General features: G+C 39.7%; 1 protein-coding gene across 4 annotated transcripts in view; it reads left to right on the top strand.

Annotated features, from left to right (window-relative positions):
• ASNS (asparagine synthetase (glutamine-hydrolyzing)) overlaps positions 1 to 20,137 on the top strand; it is a 145,697-nt gene extending 125,560 nt beyond the window's left edge. For all 4 annotated transcript variants that reach the window (XM_043872203.1, XM_043872202.1, XM_043872201.1 and 1 more), the window contains 11 exons: positions 3,738 to 4,009; positions 9,503 to 9,740; positions 12,834 to 13,019; positions 13,274 to 13,375; positions 14,244 to 14,371; positions 15,525 to 15,651; positions 16,948 to 17,054; positions 17,539 to 17,639; positions 18,950 to 19,031; positions 19,120 to 19,275; positions 19,799 to 20,137. In XM_043872203.1, the coding sequence (XP_043728138.1) occupies positions 3,761 to 4,009; positions 9,503 to 9,740; positions 12,834 to 13,019; positions 13,274 to 13,375; positions 14,244 to 14,371; positions 15,525 to 15,651; positions 16,948 to 17,054; positions 17,539 to 17,639; positions 18,950 to 19,031; positions 19,120 to 19,275; positions 19,799 to 20,008 (1,686 nt within the window). In that variant the 5' untranslated portion in view covers positions 3,738 to 3,760 and the 3' untranslated portion in view covers positions 20,009 to 20,137. The remainder of the gene's footprint in view (positions 1 to 3,737; positions 4,010 to 9,502; positions 9,741 to 12,833; positions 13,020 to 13,273; positions 13,376 to 14,243; positions 14,372 to 15,524; positions 15,652 to 16,947; positions 17,055 to 17,538; positions 17,640 to 18,949; positions 19,032 to 19,119; positions 19,276 to 19,798) is intronic.
• Positions 20,138 to 21,662: the final 1,525 nt, after the last annotated feature.

The raw sequence follows: 21,662 nt of genomic DNA, 5'->3' as shown, positions 1-21,662 counted from the left end.
TTGCTGAGATCTTGAACTTCACCATAGCACTTGATGTAATTAAATGTTTAAGTTTTTAAGTAATTAAATGCGCTGAAACAACACTCCAATTCGGTAACAGTTAGCCACAGGTGACTGTTAAAAACGGGAAATGCTGGTTAATCCGGATTGAAATTTGCTTTAAGTGTTGACGATTTAATAGAGAAAAGCAATGTAAAATATCTTGTCAATATTTTTGTACTGATTTTACATGTTGCAGTAATAGTAATACTATTTTCAGTACATTGTGTTAAAATCTATTTAAAATTTCATTTTTTTTCTCTTTTAGCGGGGCTGCTAGTTTATTCAGTATTACATATGTGGCTCACATTTCCATTGGATAGCACTGCTTTAGACTTTTATGAGAAAATATGGAAAATTACTGGGAACAGGTAACAGCAGTGGGAAAAAGCCTTGCCAAGTAGGATGTTTGCAAGTAAGACTGATTCCAATAAAAATAATTGGTGATAGTTTTAATTTGCTTTTCCTACTGCAGAAATGTGTGCTTTGCAATCATTTGTCATCCCTCTTTTCCCTCCAATTGAGTGCTTAAGTGTATTGCTATAGCACGATTAATGGGATTCACTAGCATTAGGAAGACCTAGGGAAATGATTCACTAATGACCTCCTGTGATTTTCAAAGCAGTTTCAGAGCCTATTTTTCATTGTATAGAGTCAGAGGTAGATGGCTTATTGATAGTCAACTCACTTAAATCACACTGAATTTTCCCAGTAAATCTCAAAGTAAATCCAAGCAAACCTAGTTAGTTGTGCTTTGCAGGTACTGCTTTTTTTTTCTTCAAATTGAAGGTGCATGGCAAGTCTGCATGGGCACCATGTTTCCCAACAGCATTTGCTCTTCTTGTCTGTCACATTTTGGTAACTTCAAATTTTATTACCCAAATCTGTGATAAGTGATCTTTGAAGTTTCTATTGCAAAAAGCTTGCTACTTGCTGAAGATTCAGATGATGGTTAGCATTTTTTTTAGCAATATTTTTAAATTATAGTATGTACATTGCTAGACATCATGCTATTGCACATTTAATAAATAGACTACAGTATAGTGTAAATAAAACTTTTATATGCACTGGGAAACCAAAAAGTTTAAGTGACTTGCTTTATTACTAGAACCAAACTGACAGTGTCTCAAAGGTGTTCCTGTATCTGGTTATGGGTATTTGGTCAAATGCCTGGAAGGGTCCACATAGAACATGTGATACTTCATTTCCAAGTTGTTTTAATACAGTTTTCCATTAATTTGGTCTGGTCTCCTGAAAAGGCCTAACAAGGCTATGGTTCTTTGGCCTGAGAGGATGAACCGCATTGTTTTCCAAGATACTGCTCTGTCTGTCCCACCTACTTTGGTTCATTTAAATACGAATGAAATGTCTTCAGAGGATTGTTCCAAGTGATTAATGTAACTTGAATATTTATATACTTTTTGATGCCATTTATCTAGGCATTTGCTACAAATTTGCATTTAAAAAATACGAAAATAGTTTCCCAGAGTTCTAGATTTTTACCTAAGTAAAGTAACTATTTGGAGTTGACGGCATCCAAATAAAATGTCTCTATTTCACAGTTGAGAACTGAATTTGAATAGAAAAGTAATTATCATTTGTCTTTGTATAGGAAGTTACTTGCTTCTTGGCCTACAAAGACAAGCCACCTTGTTTTGCAGAGATACTGCTATGTTTGTCCAGGCTACTTTGCTTTCTTTCTGACCACGGTGGCTTTGATACAGAAGTATTTAAGAATATTTTGGTCCTTTAGAACATTTTGATGGTGACCATTTTTATCTCTGTCAACTTAAACAAATTTTTTTTGTCATTAAGCTAGGATATCAGATAATAGTACTTTCTCTTCTCTTTTTACATTTCTTTGATAATATTTGTATAAATCACTTGGCAGTAAGCTAGAAGTAGTGAAATGTTTATAATATCTAGGAAAGTTAATATTACACTTAGGAAATATGTACCATCATCTTTTCTACCCATTAAACGTCTGTTACGACCAACCTAGACAGCATATTAAAAAGCAGAGACATTACTCTGCCAGGAAAAGTCTGTCTAGTCAAAGCTATGGTTTTTCCAGTAGTCATGTGTGAATGTGAGAGTTTGACCATAAAGAAAGCTGGGTGCCGAAGAATTAATGCTTTTGAACTGTGGTGTTGGAGAAGACTCTTGAGAGTCCCTTGGACAGCAAGGAGATCCAACCAGTCCATCCTAAAGGAAATCAGTCATGAATATTTATTGGAAGACTGATGCTGAAGCTGAAACTCCAATACTTTGGCCACCTGATGCGAAGAACTGACTCATTTGAAAAGACCCTGATGCTGGGAAAGATTGAAGGTGGGAGGAGAAGGGGACAACAGAGGCTGCGATGGTTGGATGACATCACTGACTCGATGGACATGAGTTTGAGTAAGCTCCCAGAGTTGGTAATGGACAGGGAAGCCTGGCGTACTGCAGTCCATGGGGTCACAAAGAGTCAGACATGACTGAGCAACTGAACTGAACTGAACAGGTAAAGAGATGCATTTAGGGGACTTGCCTGGCAGTCCCTGGCAGTTAAGACTCCCAGATCGACTGCACAGGGTGTGGGTTTGATCTCTGGTTTTAGTTGTTCAGTTGTTCAGTCCTGTCAATTCTTGGTGACCCCATGGACTGCATCACACCAGGCTTCCTGGTCCTACACTGTCTCCTGGAGTTTGCTCAAACTCATGTCCATTGAGTTGATGATGCCACCCAGCCATCTCATCCTCTTTTGCCCTCTTCTCCTGCCGTCAAACTTTCCCAGCATCAGGGTGTTTTCCAGTGAGTTGGCTCTTTGCATCAGATGGCCAAAGTATTAGAGCTTCAGCTTCAGCATCAGTTCTTCCAATGAATGTTCAGCACTTATTTCCTTTAGGATTGACTGGTTGGATCTCCTTGCAGTCCAAGGGACTCTCAGGAGTCCTCTCCAGCACCACAATTCAAAAGCATCAATTTTTCGACATTCAGCCTTCGTTATGGTCCAACTCTCACTCTGTACTGACTACTGGAAAAACCATAGCTTTGATTATACCGACCTTTGTCAGCAAACTGATGTTTCTGCTTTTTAATATGCTTTCTAGGTTTATGAGCTATTCTTTGAAGGAACAAGTGTCTCTTAATTTCATGGCTGCAGTCTGCAGTGGGGGAACCAAGATCCTGCATGCCCGTGGCACAGCCAAAAATACTGAATAAAAAATGAAAGAGAGATATATTTATTCTCAAGACCTAAGAGGCGATCATAGTATGCTGGAGCATCTCTTGGATTTTTCAGAGCTTTTGGGATTCTGGGATGAAGAGAGTAGACTAGGATCTCTGGGTGGGCTGGAGCCAGTCTGCATGTGTATCTGTGTCTTGGTGTAAACCTAGGATAGAAGACAGAATATGGCCTGAACACTGCTAGCTCTAGCTGACCAAATCATGTCAGAGGGAAGCAGGCTTTGACTAGTGGCTAAACTGCTGTGTATTAATAGCTGGCTGGATGTAAAGGTCATTCATCTTTCCTGAATACTTATAAGTAAATTAAATCATTCTCTTACCCTCTGTGCCTGCCAACCTACTGGTAAATTGCTGTGGATAACATATTTCACTCTTTGAAGTGGCTTATGCAAGTTTTGGGCATTGAGATTGAATGAAGACTTGGGTTGTATATTGACTATTTAACTGGCCTGCTTTTGTCTCCATAGAGAACCCGGAGCTTCATCGCACCATGTGTGGCATTTGGGCGCTCTTTGGCAGCGATGACTGCCTTTCTGTTCAGTGTCTGAGTGCTATGAAGATTGCACACAGGGGTCCGGATGCATTCCGTTTTGAAAATGTTAATGGATACACCAATTGCTGCTTTGGATTTCACCGGTTGGCGGTCGTTGACCAGCTGTTTGGAATGCAGCCAATTCGAGTGAAGAAATACCCGTACTTGTGGCTCTGTTACAATGGTGAAATCTACAACCACAAGAAGGTAAACAGAATAAAACCAGAAGCTATCTGGATGTGATTAAGCCTCAGAGCTAGTTGGTTATAATAATTTTATTATTGTTTAATGTTTTTTACTTTTCAACCACTTCCCATGTTCTTTCTCACTTGCTCCAATCATATATAGATAGACAGGGCACAGATGCACAAAGAGGTAGAATGCCTTGCTCACCAAAAAATAAATAAAATGAGGATTCCATTTCAGGTTTTTAACTCTTAAGAATCTTTTTTTCCCTATTATTAATTTAAATATTAATTATAACCTGTGTTAGGCACCCGGGGTGCAGTAATAAATATGAAAGGTAGGTCTGCATACTACTGGAGTTTATTCTATTAAGGAGCAGACAAAAAAAAAATCATTGTGCATTTACTTGTGTTTTTGTGCACTCAGTCAGGTCCGACTCTTTGTGACCCCATGGACTATAGCCCACCAGGTTCCTCTATCCATGGAATTTTCCAGGCAGGAATACTGGAGCAGGTTGCCATTTCCTTCTCCAGGGGATTGTCCTGACCCAGGGATTAAACCCAAATCTCACATCTCCTGCATTGGTTGGCGGGTTCTTTACCAGCTGAACCACCAGAAAAGCCCCATACATTTACTAAGCTTTATGAAAAAATGAATTTGGAGTTGATGGGTATGGGAGATCCAGTTTGAGTACAGGTTTGTCAGAGAAGGCCTCTTGAGGAACTGTCGTTTAAACTCAGACCTAATGGACGAGGATGAACTAGCAGGGTTGGGAAGAGCATTCCGTGCAGAGGGAACAGCATGTGTAGAGCCCTGGGATGTTCATAAGTGAGCAAGGGGCAGCTGGGCCAGGTGGACTTGGGGAGGTCGGGCAGGACCAGAGCAAGCAGGACTTGGTGAGACTGTAGAATGTAATTCTAATAGCAATGAGATTTGAAGATTTTAAGGCAGGGATAGAATGTAATAGCTTGTGGGTGATCCTGCTGTTGATTAAAAAAATAACGTGCAACCTAAAAGTTGAGACTTAAGTTTTATTCTGTGGGGATGTTAGGACAATATCTCTGGTGACTCCTAGAGAGCCAGTCCTGAGGAGGTGGGGAGGAGCCAGGCTATATAAAAGTTTGCAGCAAGGGGCAGGTAATCTGAATATTAAAAGATTACTGTTAAGAGAAAACAAAATCTCTCACATGAAGAGTTTTACGGATCTTCTGTGTATGGGAAGATGCAAGCATCCAGGCTTGCTGAAATCATTTCTTCAGTATGCATCTAGTATCTGGGGCCAATCCTGCTTGCTTTATTGTTCACGTACTAATTCCTTGTTTACCATTAGAGATGGCAAAAGTGGCCAATGGCCCACTCACACATCCTCCCAGCTCCTCTGCACTTCCTGGAGAGGAAGTAGATGATGGCTCCCAAATAGCTGGCTTTGTTTCACCTGGGCTTGGAAATTTGCATGTGGAAAAGGCTTGTTTACTGTAGAGCATAAAACAAAACATTTCATTTCAGACTCCCCTTAAAATGCTGTTGCGTAATTGTCTTAATCAGAGCCAAGGGACAGACAGGTAGCCAGATGTAGTGGAGTGCAAGAAGGAAGCATTAAAATTGGAACAACTTTTAATCTGGTGAAAGCGTACTCTTAGAATGAGAGTGGTGAGGGTGTGAAAATTATGACCCGAGGAAGCCACATTTGCTAAGAGCATTGCAGTATGGAATTCTTTGGGGCTAGTGTTTCATAAGAAAATTTTGAATCTAAAATTGGCAAATTATTTTTTGTTGCTTGCCTCCCCAACTCTTAATTTTGAAAATTTCACATTTATAGAAAATAACAGAATACAGAGCACCTGGATTGAATAACTGCTAATGTTTTGCCCTTTGACTTTACCTCTCTGTACTACACAGACATTCAATTCTGGGCTTAATCACTTTAGAGTATACCTAGGTGGTATAGAATCTGCCTGCTAATGCAGGCGACGTGGGCTCAATCCCTGGGTCAGGAAGATCCCCTGGAGAAGGGAATTGGCAACCCACTCCAGTATTCTTCCCTGGGATACCCCACGACAGAGGAACCTGGTGGACTACAGATCATAGGGTCACAAAAGACTCAGGCATGACTGAGCAACTGAACATCAACAACAACAAATACTGTGGCACTTCAAAATATGTAAGCATTTATCTCCTAAGAAGAAGGACATTCTTCTACTTTACACCAATACTATTATATAACTCCTGAGAATCCGTAATACCTTCTAATATCTAGTTCACAGTAAATTTCACCAGGTGTTCCAAGAACATATTGATATTTATAGCTGTGTTTTGGTTTGACTCAGATTTCATTCAAGGTTCATACATTGGGTTGTGATGTTTCTCGGTACTTTTTGAGCCTTCTTGATATATTCCTGTCATTCATGAGTCAGTCAGTCAGTCAGTCAGTCAGTTCAGTCGTTTAGCCGTGTCTGACTCTTTGCGACCCCGTGAACTGCAGCACGCCAGGCCTCCCTGTCCATCACCAACTCCGGAGTTTACTCAAACTCATGTCCACTGAGTCAGTGATGCCATCCAACCATCTCATCCTCTGCCATCTCCTTCTCCTCCCACCCTCAATCATGCCCAGCCTCAGGGTCTTTTCAAATGAATCAGTTCTTTGCATCAGGTGGCCAAAGTATTGGAGTTTCAGCTTCACCATCAGTCCTTCCAGTGAATATTCAGGATTGATTTCCTTTAGGATGGACTTTCATTCATGAGTAGGGATTTATAGTCTAGTCATCCTCTGGTGATGTTTATCTTTGAACAATAGCTTTAGCCATTGTTTGTTGTCCACTTAGTTCACTTGTAGAAATACTTCAAGGAAAATGCTTCTCATTTGAAGAATCCCAGGTGGCTCTAGTGGTAAAGAATCTGCCTGCCAAAGCAAGAGATGCAAGAGATGCGGGTTTCACTTTTGATTCTTGGGTTGGGAAAATCTCCTGGAGTAGGAAATGGCACCCAACTCCAGTATTCTTGCCTGGAAAATTCCATGGGCAGAGGATCCTGGCAGGCTACAGTCCATGGGGTTGCACAGAGTCAGACAGAACTGAACAGCTGAGCACAACAGGGGCTATTGCCTACTACACAGACAAACACACACACAGGTAGTTATTTATTTAGCAAATTCCTTTCTTGTATTTAATTAAGGCCTACTGTACACCAGACATCATTTTCATGCTGCTTGGAAGTGAAATGGAACAGGAAAGGTAAAAATGGATTTTCAAACTAGTGGGAGTAGAGGAAGGAAGCAGTTAAAACGTCCTTACTGGGAATTCCCTGGTGGTCCAGTGTTGAAGACTCCATGCTTCCACTGTAGGGTCTGTGGGTTTGGTCCCTGGTCCAGGAACTAAGATCCCACATGCGAGAGGTGTGGCCATAAAACAAAACAAACAAAAACCAAAAAAACTTCCTTTCTAAGCCAAGTTAGCACCATGTATGTAAGAATGCTAAGTTGTATCATAGCAGTAGTGGCCTGACTTTCCCCTTAAATGAGATAGGAAATGCCTAGTTTTCCTTGAACAACATAGCTGCTTTTGTGTATTTTGTGAACACGTTGTTAAAAAGTTAAATATTTTGAAAACATTTTTTCCTCTAAATTAGCCAAGTATGTTGTATTTTCAGAAGCGGAGGAGTTCCATTCCTTCTACCCATCGTTCAGGTTATCCAATGCAAACAGCTAAAATCTGTCTAAAGAGTAGAACTGACATTTTAGGCTTATGTAAATTTCTTCAGCGTAAGCTTCAAAGTCCCCCTTTTTTTTATAAAAATAGAATTTACTACAAAATATAGCCAGCAGTGTGTTGAGAGTGGACGGAGACCCATCAGAGAGAAGAATGTGAGTGCAGGCTGGGCAGAGAGAAGGCCCTCTCGCGGTGGGGAGCGCTTCAGAAACGTGCAGCCAGCAAGTCAAACGGCAGTGTGATTTCTGGATGGTGGCAGGGTATTGGGGGTTTCAAGAGACTGGGCAATGTACATGTGAATCATTAAACAGTAAATTACCTGTGAACTTTAGGCCAAAGAGCCATGGTGATGCGGTGGTCATGGAGGGTAGGTTTGGAAGCTGTTGCTGGCTGAAAGTCATCGAGTGTTGTAGGCTCATTTATCCTGCAGGTACTTAAGCCCAGAAGGGTCAGCAGAAGACCCTTTGCAACCCCTAGCTCCTTGTGACAGAGATCACCATGGACAATCTCTCAAAGCAGGGAGAGTGACCAAGAGGTGACTTCGTGGTCACTGAAAGTGGCCATAGCCCATCTTTGGGCAATTCTGAGCTTTTAGGCAAAATGTTAAGAAATTAAAGCGTGAGTGTGGTTGTGAAGCATGCTTTACAGGTCATACAGGCATGGAGACTTCTTAAATTTTAAAAACATGTTTTAAGTGTTCAAACGTACTCAGCATTCCCGTTTGATTTTGTTTATGTGAACCTCTTCTCTATTATCAGCCAAAAATATGAGTAAGTACAGAGAAAGAGGGACACCCTGAGAACTTTTCACCCTCACAATTTACCAATAGTAATGGAAAGCCACAGGAGTTCGGGCCTAATTTAAGGAAACTCTCTACACGTGGTGGGTGTGATGGTATCTTTGTTGTTCCCCAGGAGGATGTGGATGAATAAAGCTTCAGCATCATCATTCTGTCCATCCCTGAGAAGTAGCTTTAATGCCTTGTGTGGAAGGACGGGATGCTGTAGGCCTCCCCAGGGCCAGCAACTCTGTTCTGGACCACTTGTCTCCATCATTGTGATGGACTCGTCCATCAGGAATTAGTGTCAAATATGTTTGTCCTTTTGCTTTCAGTTTGCATAGGAAGTCTGTGAGGCTGAACTGAAAGAACTTCAGCCAATACTACGTTCCCAAACCAAAATCTTACTGTTGTAGAGGACACATTTTTAGTGTCATGACACTCCTGGACAATCTATTTCCTTAACTTACATATTTATGTAAATACACGTGTATTGGGCTTCCCTGGTGACTCAGCAGTAAAGAATCCTGCTGCCAATGCAGGAGATGCAGGTTTGATTCCCGGGACAGGAAGATCCCCTGGAGAAGGGCATGGCAACCCACTCCAGTATTCTTGCTTTGGAAATCCCATGGACAGAGGAGCCTGGCGGGCTACAGTCCATGGGGTCACAGAAGAGTTGGACATGACTTAGAGACTAAGCAGCAACAACTACACATGTACTACATATATATTATACATATAGTATGTATATAATATCCATTCCCATCCCTCCATATAGTACAGAGGTACATTACCTTTCTCTTCTATTTTATCAGAATGCACCTAAAGTTTTCATGGGCTTAACTTTGTTACAGTTTGATTCTGAGTTCAAACAAGCTATGTTTTGATAATGCCATGATTCTTTTAAATCACATCACTAAGGTACACAAAATTATAGAGCACAAAAATGCTGAAGCAACTTTGCAATTAAAAAAAAAAAATTAGTGAAAGCACAGGATTCTAACATTTTCATTTTGCTATTGTTTCCTTAAGCTGCAACACCATTTTGAATTTGAATACCAGACCAAAGTGGATGGTGAAATAATCCTTCATCTTTATGACAAGGGAGGAATTGAACAAACAGTTTGTATGTTGGATGGGGTATTTGCATTTATTTTACTGGATACTGCCAATAAGAAAGTATTCTTGGGCAGAGATACCTATGGAGTGAGACCTTTGTTTAAAGCCATGACTGAAGATGGATTTTTGGCTGTGTGTTCAGAAGCTAAAGGTAATGATAGAATTTTTCTGTGGTTTTTCATTATTGTCCCGATTGTGTGTTTTCGTCTCGACCATATTTACAAATCTAATCCAATCCATATATACAAATGGGGCAAACCAATTTTTTACAAGTGACTATGTTAGTCATGGAGTTTCTAGGCCTCCTTTTTTTTTTAAACCGTGGAGTTGGAGTCTCCTTTTTAGCACTTAAAATTCTGTAATCCTTAAAGGATAGATCTGTGGTAAAGTCATATAATTATTGTTGTGCCAATAGGTTCTGCATCTGGTTTGATCCCATGTGTGTTTTCCAGTTTGCCTGTGTCACATGGTGATGGTAAGGTTGGCCAGCCCTGCAGTTACTGCTCTGTGGTACTGTGCTAGGCTGTCCCACAAAGTCATTTTTATTTAGCACTTTTTAAACAGCTTTATTGGGGTATAATTTTCATGCCATGTGGTTCATCCATTTGAACGGTACAATTCAGTGGTTTTTAGTATGTTCATAGATATCTGCAACCAACACTCGTCAATTTAGAATTATTTTTTTATCATCTCAAAACTAAACCTTGTACTCTGAAGCTGTCACTCCCCACCCCTTTATATTCATTAAGCATTAAACTTCCTGTCCCATCTACCTTCTTCCTTCCTCCTTCCCCACCCCTAGTCCCAGCCAAACACCAGTCTATTTTCAGTCTATGTGGATTTCCCTATTCTGGCCATTACATACCAGTGGAGTCATATCCTATGTGGTCTGGTTTTTGATTACTGGCTTCTTTCACTTGGCATAACATTTCCAAGGTGTGTCTATGTTGTAACATGTTATCAGTATTTACTTTTTTTATTTACTTTTTATGACCTGAAGATATTCCATTACCTGGATATACCACATTCTGTTCATCCACTGTTTATCCTTTTGTCAGTTGATGGACAATTGGCTTTTATGAATAATGCTTCTCTACATATATGGGTACAAGTTTTTGTGTGGTTTCATTTTTCTTGGGTATATACCTAGGAGTGATCGCATGATTTACTCTGTGTTTATAAATAGCATTAAAAAGAATAAAATAATTGGAATAAATGTAACAAAAGTACAAAACGGTGTGCTGAAAACTGTAAAACATTATTGAAAGAAGATCTAAAGAAATTGGAAAGCATCCCATGATCATGGATTGAAAACTTACCATTGTTAAGTTGGCACAGATTCCCCTAATGGATCTACAGATTCAGCATGATCTCTGTCAGTATCCTAGGTGATTTTGTAGAAATTGACAAGCTGACTTTGAAATCCATAGGGAATTGCAAAGGATTCAGAATAGCCAAAGCAATCTTGAAAAAGAATAAAGTAGGAGGACTCTCCCTTCTTGACTTCAAAATGTACTACAAAGCAAGGGTAATCAGGACAGTATGATACTGGCAGAAAGACAGACATATAGACCTTAGAACTAAGTCCAGAAGTGAATTCATACATCTGTAGTCAACTGATTGTCAGTTAGGGTATCAGGACCATTCAGTGGACAAATAATAGTCCAACAAATGATGCTGGGACAACTTGACATATGGAAAAAAAAAAGTTAAACCATTACCTCATTACCTCACACCACTTATAAAAATCAAAGTGGATCAAATTCTAAAATTTGATCTCTAAGCACTAAAACTTTAGTAAAACTAAAACTTTAGTAAGCGCTAAAACTATAAAACTCATAGAAGAAAGCATAGGGGTAAATCTTCATGACCTTGGACTTTGCAAAGATTTCTTTGATATGACACCAAAAGCACAAACAATGAGGGGAAAATAGATAAATTGGATTTCATCAAAATTAAACATTCTTGTACTTCAAAGGACACCATCAGGAACATGAAAACTCAACCCACAGAGTGGAAGAAAATACTTGAGCATCATATTTATCATTTTTTGACAATAAAATTGAGGAAGACATTCATCATTTATGTCCTAGCTAGACAGCAATGACATGCTAAAATGTGATCTACCTCCTTGTCTGCCTTTTTGCTTCATTGTTTAAATCCCTTCTCACTTGATGTGATCATATGAGAAAGAACGAGTACATACATTATTTACCCAAAGTGCTCTTAGGGAAGCCCAGCAAAGAGAACACAAGGGAAAAGTGGACTCCTTCCTTCCACTCTGTCTCTGATAACCTTGATACGGACTTGTAATCTCACATCCAGTTTGCCCTCTGAAATTTCTTGACTTGTAATTTTTTTATATCTTTAACTGCCCTTTTCTAAACAACAGGATCTCATCTAGGGTACTACAGCAGTTTTCCTTTCTCAGTGCTTCCCGAGTAGACTATCTAAAATTCATTTGGTCGTGGTGCTTTAAATTACAATTGCTCCTCAACTTCCGCGGGGGCTGTGTGCCTCACTTGAGGTCTGCTGGTGGGTAGTAGGATCTGGGTCTCATTTGCTGTTTGAATTCCATACTACACAGTAGATTCCTGGGTTAACAAACTCAAATTGTACATCGTAAGTATTCTGTATAGATAGGCTGTTACTATTTACAATAAAACTTTTTTTTTTTTTAATCAAAATCATGGTGATGTCAAGTTGGTTACTTCCTGTGAGAACTTAGAAAATTTAAATTATAACATTTAACTCACACACAGTATATAATAACTACATAAGGGATATCTGAGTTTAAAGTACCTTAACAGTGGATCATTTTGCTTATTAAAGGACTGAGAACCATAGCTGTTTTTTTAAAAATACCCCAGTGATGACAAATGACTGCCAGGATATCATAAAATTAAATTTCAAGTCCATCTTTTTGTTTAATAAATGTATCATTTGTTTGCTTAGTAAAGAAAATAGATTTTTTAAAATTAGAAATTCCAGCTAGGGAGAAGAAATCGAATATTGGAGGTTTTCCTATTGCCTTAAATTATTAGAAATCAGTGTAATTTTTCTGTATATCTCTGTACACTATTACCTTTCTAGTAGGGTTTGAGGTAATTATATTTTTCCTATTTTGCTTATGCAATGGACGTTGTATTTGTATTAAAAAGAGAAAATAAAGAGGAATTTAGACATGAAAGTTACTATGAAGTATTATCCTCGTTTGAATAAATTTATCTTTTTAATTTTGTAGGGCTGGTTAACCTGAAGCACTCCATGACTCCGTTTTTAAAAGTGGAGCCTTTTTTCCCAGGACATTATGAAGTTTTGGACTTAAAGCCAAATGGCAAAGTAGCATCGGTGGAAATGGTGAAATACCATCACTGTAGAGATGAGCCCCTGCATGCCCTGTATGACAGCGTGGAGAAACTCTTCCCAGGTGAGAGTAGATGCCCATCCACCTGTTCCCACCTCTTGCCCCCAGAGGAAAACTGTACTCTCGCATCATTGAAATGACATCAGTTTGCAAATCTGTTTCCTTTTTAACTTGGAGGTGATGGCACGCTGAAATTTGGCCTGCTTCACTGTTGAGCAAATGCCACCATGATAGAGGCGGATGATTGCATACCTGTGTCAATAAATAATTCACCCAGACCTTTCTGCAGCTGTTTCATTTCCTTTATGTGTTAATAGGTTTTGAGATAGAAACTGTGAAGAGCAACCTCCGGATTCTTTTTGACAATGCTGTTAAGAAACGTTTGATGACAGACAGAAGGATTGGCTGCCTTTTATCAGGTGAAGTCAGCTTAAAAAATCTAATTACATTTCATGCATATGTAATTTAAATGATTTATAACTATCCTGGAGGCTTAGACTACAAAATACTTACTATTGATTCAGTCTTTCCTCCATTATAGGATGAAAAAGTTCTGTAAGTTGTTTTCAATATTCAAAATAATACAGCAACTTAAAGTTATACTATAATTATATTGGCATGAGTGAGCTAGTAAACATGTTTTAGAGTGTTCATGTCCTCCTACTCCACAGTCTTGATGTAAGCCCTAGAATGTGTAGTGTTTTTTGTCATTCAGTTACTCACTAAGTAGTGTCCAACTCTTTGCAACCCCATGGACTGCAGCACACCAGGCTTCCCTGTCCTTCACTATCTCCTGGAGTTTGCTCAAACCCATGTCCATTGAGTCGGTGATGCCATCCAACCATCCCATCCTCTGTCATCCCCTTCTTCTCCCGCCTTCAATCTTTCCCAGCATCAGGGTCTTTTCAAATGAGTCAGCTCTTCACATCAGGTGGCCGAAGTATTAGAGCTTCAGCATCAGTCCTTCCAATGAATATTCAGGGTTGATTTCCTTTAGGATTGACTAGTTTGATTTCCTTGATGTCCAAGGGACTCTCAAGAGTCTTCTCCAACACCACAGTTCAAAAGCATCAATTCTTTGTCACTGTGGCTTTTAACCAATTCAAGTACTGTTACCATTATGACAGGCTAACTTAGATTTTTCTTACTCAAGTTGATTTTCAGTTTATAGGACTTGGGGATTTTAAAGGCAAAACTCTAATCTTGGTGCTTAGGAGGAATGTAAATCGTATCTGCTTCTCTCTTAGGTAAGGCCCATAACCACCACACTTTCTGTCTTGCTCATAGGTGGCTTGGATTCCAGTTTGGTTGCTGCCACTCTGTTGAAGCAGCTAAAAGAGGCCCAAGTACAGTACCCTCTCCAGACATTTGCGATTGGCATGGAAGACAGTCCTGATTTACTAGCTGCTAGAAAGGTAAGACACTGCCTCTTCTTGTTAGGTAGTTGAGACAGACTTGTTAATAATTGATGGTTCTATACTTTGCTGCTGTATTGACTTAGGTAATTGTTTTGAATTAAATATATTAAAATGGAATGAAATGCCTATTGAAAATCACTTGTGCTATACACTGTATTTTGGGTACTTTTATCTTCTATGGGCCATGAAATCCTCATAAAACCCAATGATGGTAATCCTGGGTAAGATTGAAGAGTAAGGGCATGGTAGAGTGGTGAAGGCTGAAGGCTTTGGAGCCTGATTGCTGGTTTCAAACCTTCACTTTAGCACACAATCCCACACTCATGTAATGGGAGTGCTCGTATCTACTGTGGCACAGGTTTGAGGTGAAAATTACATAGTTCATATAAAGTGTGTGGGATGGAACCTAGCATGCAGTAAGTACTTAGAATGTTAGCTGTTCTTGTTGCTTTTCATTTTCTTTATAAGATACTGTATTTAGGACTGTGGGCAGAGAGAACGTTGTACACATTCAGTGTGTGGCAGACCTTGTTCCCCCTCTGATGGAGCTTCCATGGAATGGATGAGAAAGATCAAGAGTGGTCCAAAAGCCACTGAATCACTGATGCTGAATGAATCCACAAGAGCCAGAGAAAACTGAATGAGGGGAGGGGCCATTTAATTTAGGAATGGCATTCTAGATGTACAATGAGGCGTTGCAGGAGGGCCAAAAGGAGATAAAATCAGCCAGAGGGGAGCGGAGGGCATGCTTGTTAGGGTGAAGGCTTGGAGTGAGAAGGGCAGACAGGAGGCCCGCCTCTTGTGGTCAGTGGAGGGCAGACACTGGGGGACACAGGGGAGCCAGACTAATGGGGCTTGTATGCAGTGGCCTGGAGAATCATTTCCCCTTACTGTGGCGGCCTGTGAAATCATTTCCTCTTAGTTTGTCTTGCTTGTTTCCCACCATTGTTAATTCATGATGTGTTATGAATTACTGTGGTCTAGTAGTTAAGACTGAGCTTCCAACACAAGGGGCATGAGCTTGGCCCCTAGTTGGGGCCCTAAGATCCCACATACTATATGAAATGGCCGAAAAAGCCACAGCTTTTTCTTGAAAGAGTAGTCCTTTTCTTTAAAGAACAAGCATATGCATATTTCCTTATGTAATCAGGTGGCAAATCATATTGGGAGCGAACACCATGAAGTCCTCTTTAACTCTGAGGAAGGCATTCAGGTCCTGGATGAAGTCATATTTTCCTTGGAAACTTATGATATTACAACAGTCCGTGCTTCAGTAGGTAAGGTATTTTATGATCCCCAAAAGATTTTAATACTGAAAAGAGTGTAAGGTTTAAAAACTACTATTTCAAGCAGTTGTTTAAAGAACAGTACTTAAGAATGAACTCAGGTAAAATTCCTGTGTCAGCCATTGTTGAAGACGAAACGATTTAAGAATTCCTTAATTCCTTAAGAATTAAGAATACATAGTTAAACTTCCATGTTTTGGTATCACTGTATTTCTTCAAAGAGTAGATACATAGTTTCTGTAGCCTCTTTCCCCCTGTTTCTCTGTATAAAAGTTTGTTGGACTATATGTTCTAACTAGTTTCTGTAAGGAATCCTTGTTTTAGAAATATTTTGGTAAATAGTCCATCAGTAACTATTATCATCTAGGAATAAACACTTGCTTTACCCTGTGGATACATACTGAGATCATAATTATACTCCAAATCAGACTGGTCAAATATTGCTGAGCTTCCGAACATTACTGGCTTAGACACACCTCTCTTTTAAGGAACTCAGAACCCAATAGGGTTCCATTGCAAAGTCTAGAGTCTGCATTCTCATGCTTTAAACTTTTCAGTAACATCACTGGGGTGCTCTCTCTCCCAAAGGGGCAAAAATGAGTTCTTGAAGGGCAAAAATCTTAGGTATTACAGTGGTTCCTGGCTTTCCAAAGTACTTAGACATACAGTATTTCTGGTACTAATATTTCATTGGTGAAGGAGATTAGGGGAAAAGATCTAAAAAGTATCACCAGGGAGGTAATAATGAAAAAACCCGTTAAGAACAAATACTAGTTTACAGGACTGTGGAGCAGGAACCAACCAACATCTTCTAATGATATAACATGCTTTGCTGTATTTGAAATACGCTGAATGGGGAGTAAGTATGAGGGAAGAAGCCCCAAATTAAAATTAAGCTACCAAAACCCCAACTTATTATTTTCATGTAGTGATACTAGTGTGAGAGTTAACAAATTTAAGACATTTGAGTCATTGTTCAGCAGAATTTTTTTAGCATTTTTAACATTGTTTAGCAAAATTTTCAGATAGACATTCTTGGTCTGAAAGCAGGAATATTTAAAAACCTACATATAAAATTATGAAAGGGCTATGTCATCCCAGCAGTACAACTTTTAGATTAAGTACATATAAGTGGTTTGCACTATAGATAAAAGGTCATTATTTTGCAAACAACTTCACAATAACAGAGTCTAATAGCAAAACTTGCCGCCATTTGAAACCAAATAAGAGGCGTTTTTGGTAGAGGGTTATGTGGACATTAACAATAATTTCTGTCTCTTGTTTAAGGTATGTACTTAATTTCTAAGTACATTCGAAAGAACACAGATAGCGTGGTGATCTTCTCTGGAGAAGGTTCAGATGAACTTACGCAGGGTTATATATATTTTCACAAGGTACGCATTCTCAAATGGAAGGATATTGGTCCTAGGGGAAGAAAAGTATGAATTATTTGACCATTTTCTATTGTCTTTTTTGATACAACAGTAACACTTGGAATATTTTGTGAGGTATTTGAGAAAATCTAATAGTGCCTGTATTTGTTTGGGTGAGAAAGAAGTCTCAACTGTGTCAGATAATACCCATTTTTTAAAAACTAGTTAACATAAGAATCACATTTCTGGTATTTCTTAGTCCCCTGCTGTCTTATGGGCTTTGGACAATGTGAACCTGTCATTTTATCTGTTGGTTCTAGCAGTCTTGGAGCCAGGGAAGGCATGCTTTATAAAGCATTTACTTTCTCCCCTGAGCTTGGGTGGTCTCTTGTCTTACCCACCTTTAGAGTTGGAGTTGTGTGCAAGAATAAGAGATAAGAAATTTCATGTACCAAAAGCAAAGCTTGAAGGGTGTATTTTTAACTTCAGCTCTGTCTGTACACAGGCTCCTTCCCCGGAGAAAGCTGAGGAGGAGAGTGAGCGGCTTCTAAGGGAACTCTACTTGTTTGATGTTCTCCGAGCAGATCGAACTACTGCAGCCCATGGGTATCTTGATATTTCAGGAAGTGATTATAAAAATAACCTCAGAAAACAAAAGGCTTTCTTTTCCTTTAGTATATGCTGTGAAGTGTGCCTTTTATAGAAAAGATGAAGCTTGTCACTTAGTGCAGAGGGAGTAAGCGGAATCAGAGTGCTATTGTCAGGGTGAGAGTATGTGAATAGGTGGTTTCAGGTGGAGTTTCTGTCTTGAAAACATAACATTTCTCACACTTCTGGGCAGCTGAGAGGGAAGGCACTTGCAGCTCTTTTGGGTCCTTTTAAGAGAAATAAAGCTTATACAGCTTCATGTAGTTTAGTGAGCCTTTAGGGCTTGCCATGTCTGTTTGATGCTGTGGGGACCATGTAGGGGAGAGGGAAGTGAAGATGCAAGAGATTTGATTAGCTTATAGAATAGGTTTCTTTGGTATCATTGAAAGTTACCACTTTTTAAAGCTGGTCATTTAAAGACTTAACCGTATGTGATGGGGCTTCCCTGATGACTCGGTGGTAAAGAATCCCCCTGCCAGTGCTGGAATGGCAGGTTCAATCCCTGGGTCAGAAAGATCCCCTGGAGAAGGAAATGGCAACCCACTACTCCAGCATTCTTGCTTGGGAAATCCCATGAACAGAGGAGCTTGGTTGGGTACACTCCATGAGGTTGCAGGAGAGTCAGGCACAACTTAGTGACTAAATAATAACAACAACTGTATGTGATAAGCAATCTTTTTTGGTTGCTTCTACTAAATCACACTTAGGTTAGAAAATAACAGGGGGTGGAGAATGAACTGAATTCAGACATTTTTATTACTAATTTATTAATAACTTATATTCAGTATAAATCAGTGTTCCATGGTGTTTCATCAGAGGTCACATCATCTGTTTTTTGAACCCTGGTTAGGACAGGTAGATAGGATAATAGTCACAGATTGGCATTATAGTTTTTAATAGGATAATAGATAGTCTCACCTAGAAAAAACTATGACTTAGAGAAGTCTAGGCAAAGTCCATTCTTAATGTCCAGATCACTCATAATTCTTTTTCTGTTTTTTGAGATATTTAATAGATTACAGAAGGAAAAGTAAAAGTAATTATTCTCCAGTAGCTTGTTTCACTCCCTAGACGACATAGTACATATTTTGTATGAAGGTTTTTGTACTCATGCATTTAGTGTAGGGCGGTTATGTAGGACTGTAAAAATGACTTTATGATCTTAACATTATTTAGAGACTGGGTGAATTCCTAGGAAACTTAATCGGGATCTAAACGGATGGGCACTAAGGATCCATTTAGATTTAGATTTTCTTTTCCTTTTTAAGCCTTGAATTGAGAGTCCCTTTCTTGGATCATCGCTTCTCTTCCTACTACTTGTCTCTGCCACCAGATATGAGAGTTCCCAAGGTGGGTAAATCAACTGAAGGTAAAAACTGCCGATTGATACTGGTGATATTTAGAACTTTTACTGATACTCCTTTCATTTTCATGTCAGAATGGGATAGAAAAACATCTCCTGAGAGAGACATTTGAGGACTCCAATCTGATACCTAAAGAGATTCTCTGGCGACCAAAAGAAGCCTTCAGTGATGGAATAACTTCAGTTAAAAATTCCTGGTTTCAGATTTTACAAGACTATATTGAACATCAGGTATCATATCTTTTAAAAGTATATTTTCTGGAATAAGACAATTGGATGGAAAGTTGTAATCACTGTTCATTTTGCATTTAATTTAAATGTTTTGTGACTGTAGGAGGGATTCCCTATAAATATTACTTCTTTTAAATTTCAAGAATTCTGTAAAAATTAAGTAGCATGAAGGATTATAAGTAGCATCTAGAATAGAGAGGAGACTTACTGGTCCTCTCTGACTTTTATCTTACACATTTTGGGGCACCTATTGGATGCCAGACTTATGCACAAAAGAATCAAACACTTAGAGCCACCACGTTGGAGAACTATGCATGTGAATGTTCCTTAAAGGTCACTGCAGCTATGTACATTAGGGTATTTTAGCATATTTTGCTAAGGGATTAAAAGAGTCTCTCAGTATTCAGAGATGTCTTTTCTTTTTTTTTTTTGTTTGATTTTTGTTTTTGTGAAACCAGATTAAATACATATATTTCTGTGCCATTTAAAAGGCCATTTCGCTTCTGTCCTGTTCCTCTTACAGGTCGATGACACAGTGATGGCGAGCGCAGCCCAGAAATTCCCCATCAACACCCCCAAAACAAAAGAAGGCTATTACTACCGTCAGATCTTTGAGCACCACTACCCGGGCCGTGCCGACTGGCTGCCCCATTACTGGATGCCCAGGTGGACCAGCGCCACAGACCCTTCTGCCCGCACTCTGACGCATTACAAGGCCTCTGCCAAAGCTTAGGCACTTGCTGAGGCCTGGAGTCAAAGTAATCATTTCTTCTCCTTGTGAAGGGTAGGGGTCTTGAGGGCAGGAAGTGCCAACCGTCCAGGCTTGCTTGGGTGTGAAAAAATAAAAGTCTTAAGTCCAAGACATTGCTGTAGTCATTTATATTCATACAGTCCCGTGACCAGAGGTAGCTAGAAACTGAACATCTTTTACTGTATCACAGGAAAGTAGAGAGTGAGATAGGAGAGGGGAAACCATCTGACGGCTGGGAGACCTCACACACCCTCTCCTGTAGAAGACTTCTGGGTCTCATGCCAGTAGGGCATCCTTATGGTCCTCGCCTCATCTGAGTGAGGTCGTCTTCTGGCTTCCTCCCTTAGTTCTCTCTGCATTCCTAACAGCTGGCTAGTTACACTCTGGAGAGGTGAGTAACTTGTAAGACTTGGACAGCTCTGTTTTGTAAAATAGGTTGACTGGAAATTGCACAGCCTAAAAGTTGAGAATTGTGTTTTATTAGGTGGAGTCTCTGACTTAAGCCCTGAAGACAGCCTCTCAGATGGCTCTGAGGGACCACTCCAAAGAGGTAAGGGAAGAGGTAGGATATACAGGAGTTTTTGCCACAAAGGCCAAGTAGTCTGGCATGTCAACAGATGACCAGTAGAGAAATCCAGGTATCTCAAGTTAATGGATTTAGCACTTTTCTAGGTATGGGGAGATGCAAGAGTCTGGCCTCACTGAAATGATTCCTTTGATGTGCACCTCAGCTATGAAGGGCCAGTATCCTGCTTTTCTCCAATCCTGAACCCCTCAGGGTGTACAGTTGGGTGGCGGGTGGCTGATAGCTTAATGGCTGCAATATCCTTCATTTACTGACACATCAGGCAACATTTTTCATCCATGGACAGTAATTTACATCTTATTCTGTTGATCTGACATCTCTTCTGGAACTGTTGGTGTAAATTGGGAGTCAGCAGGATTTTTCGGGGCTAGACAGTAAATGTTTTAGGGCTTACAGACCTCTGTTGGAGCTGTTCGGCTCTGCCATTATGTTGTAAAAGCAGCCACAGGTGGTATGGAAACTCGTGGGCAAGGCCATGATAGGCACACACATGGGCATGGCTGTGTTCTATTAAAACTTAGAAAAACAAGCAGTGGGCTGGATTCAGCCCATAGGCCAGTTTCCCAAGCTGTGTTCTAGAGCCACATATTTCTCATAAAAGGGAAAAGCATTCTGAACCCAGTTGGAGGAAGAGAAAATGTAACAATGAACAGGTCAATTTTCATTTGAATGCTTATTGATTGTTTAGGGACCAGATTGTGAAATCTATTTTAAAGGTGAGTTATTAGAAATTTTTGAAGGGGAAACTCCTGGTGCATGGGTATATACAAGAATGATTGATGGGAAGAGTGAGCAGGCCAGGAATTTAGCCGGTAAGTTGGAAACTGGACACTGTTTAAGGTGAGCTATAGGCCTTTGCTTATTTTTACAGAGTCTCTAAATATACTTTGACATAAATTGTACCCATGTCATCTTAGGTCAGTCTCCCAAAGTAATAGAAGTAAAAGCAAAAAGAAACAAGTGGGACCAAATCAAACACACAAGCTTTTTTGTACAGCAAAGAAAACCATAAAATGAAAAGATGGCCTATGGAATGGGAGAAAATGTTTG

Source organism: Cervus elaphus, chromosome 18 (genome assembly GCF_910594005.1).
Source record: "Cervus elaphus chromosome 18, mCerEla1.1, whole genome shotgun sequence".
Taxonomy (NCBI): domain Eukaryota; kingdom Metazoa; phylum Chordata; class Mammalia; order Artiodactyla; family Cervidae; genus Cervus; species Cervus elaphus.
Note: the sequence above shows the minus strand (reverse complement) of the source record. Positions and strands in the feature narration are given on the sequence as shown.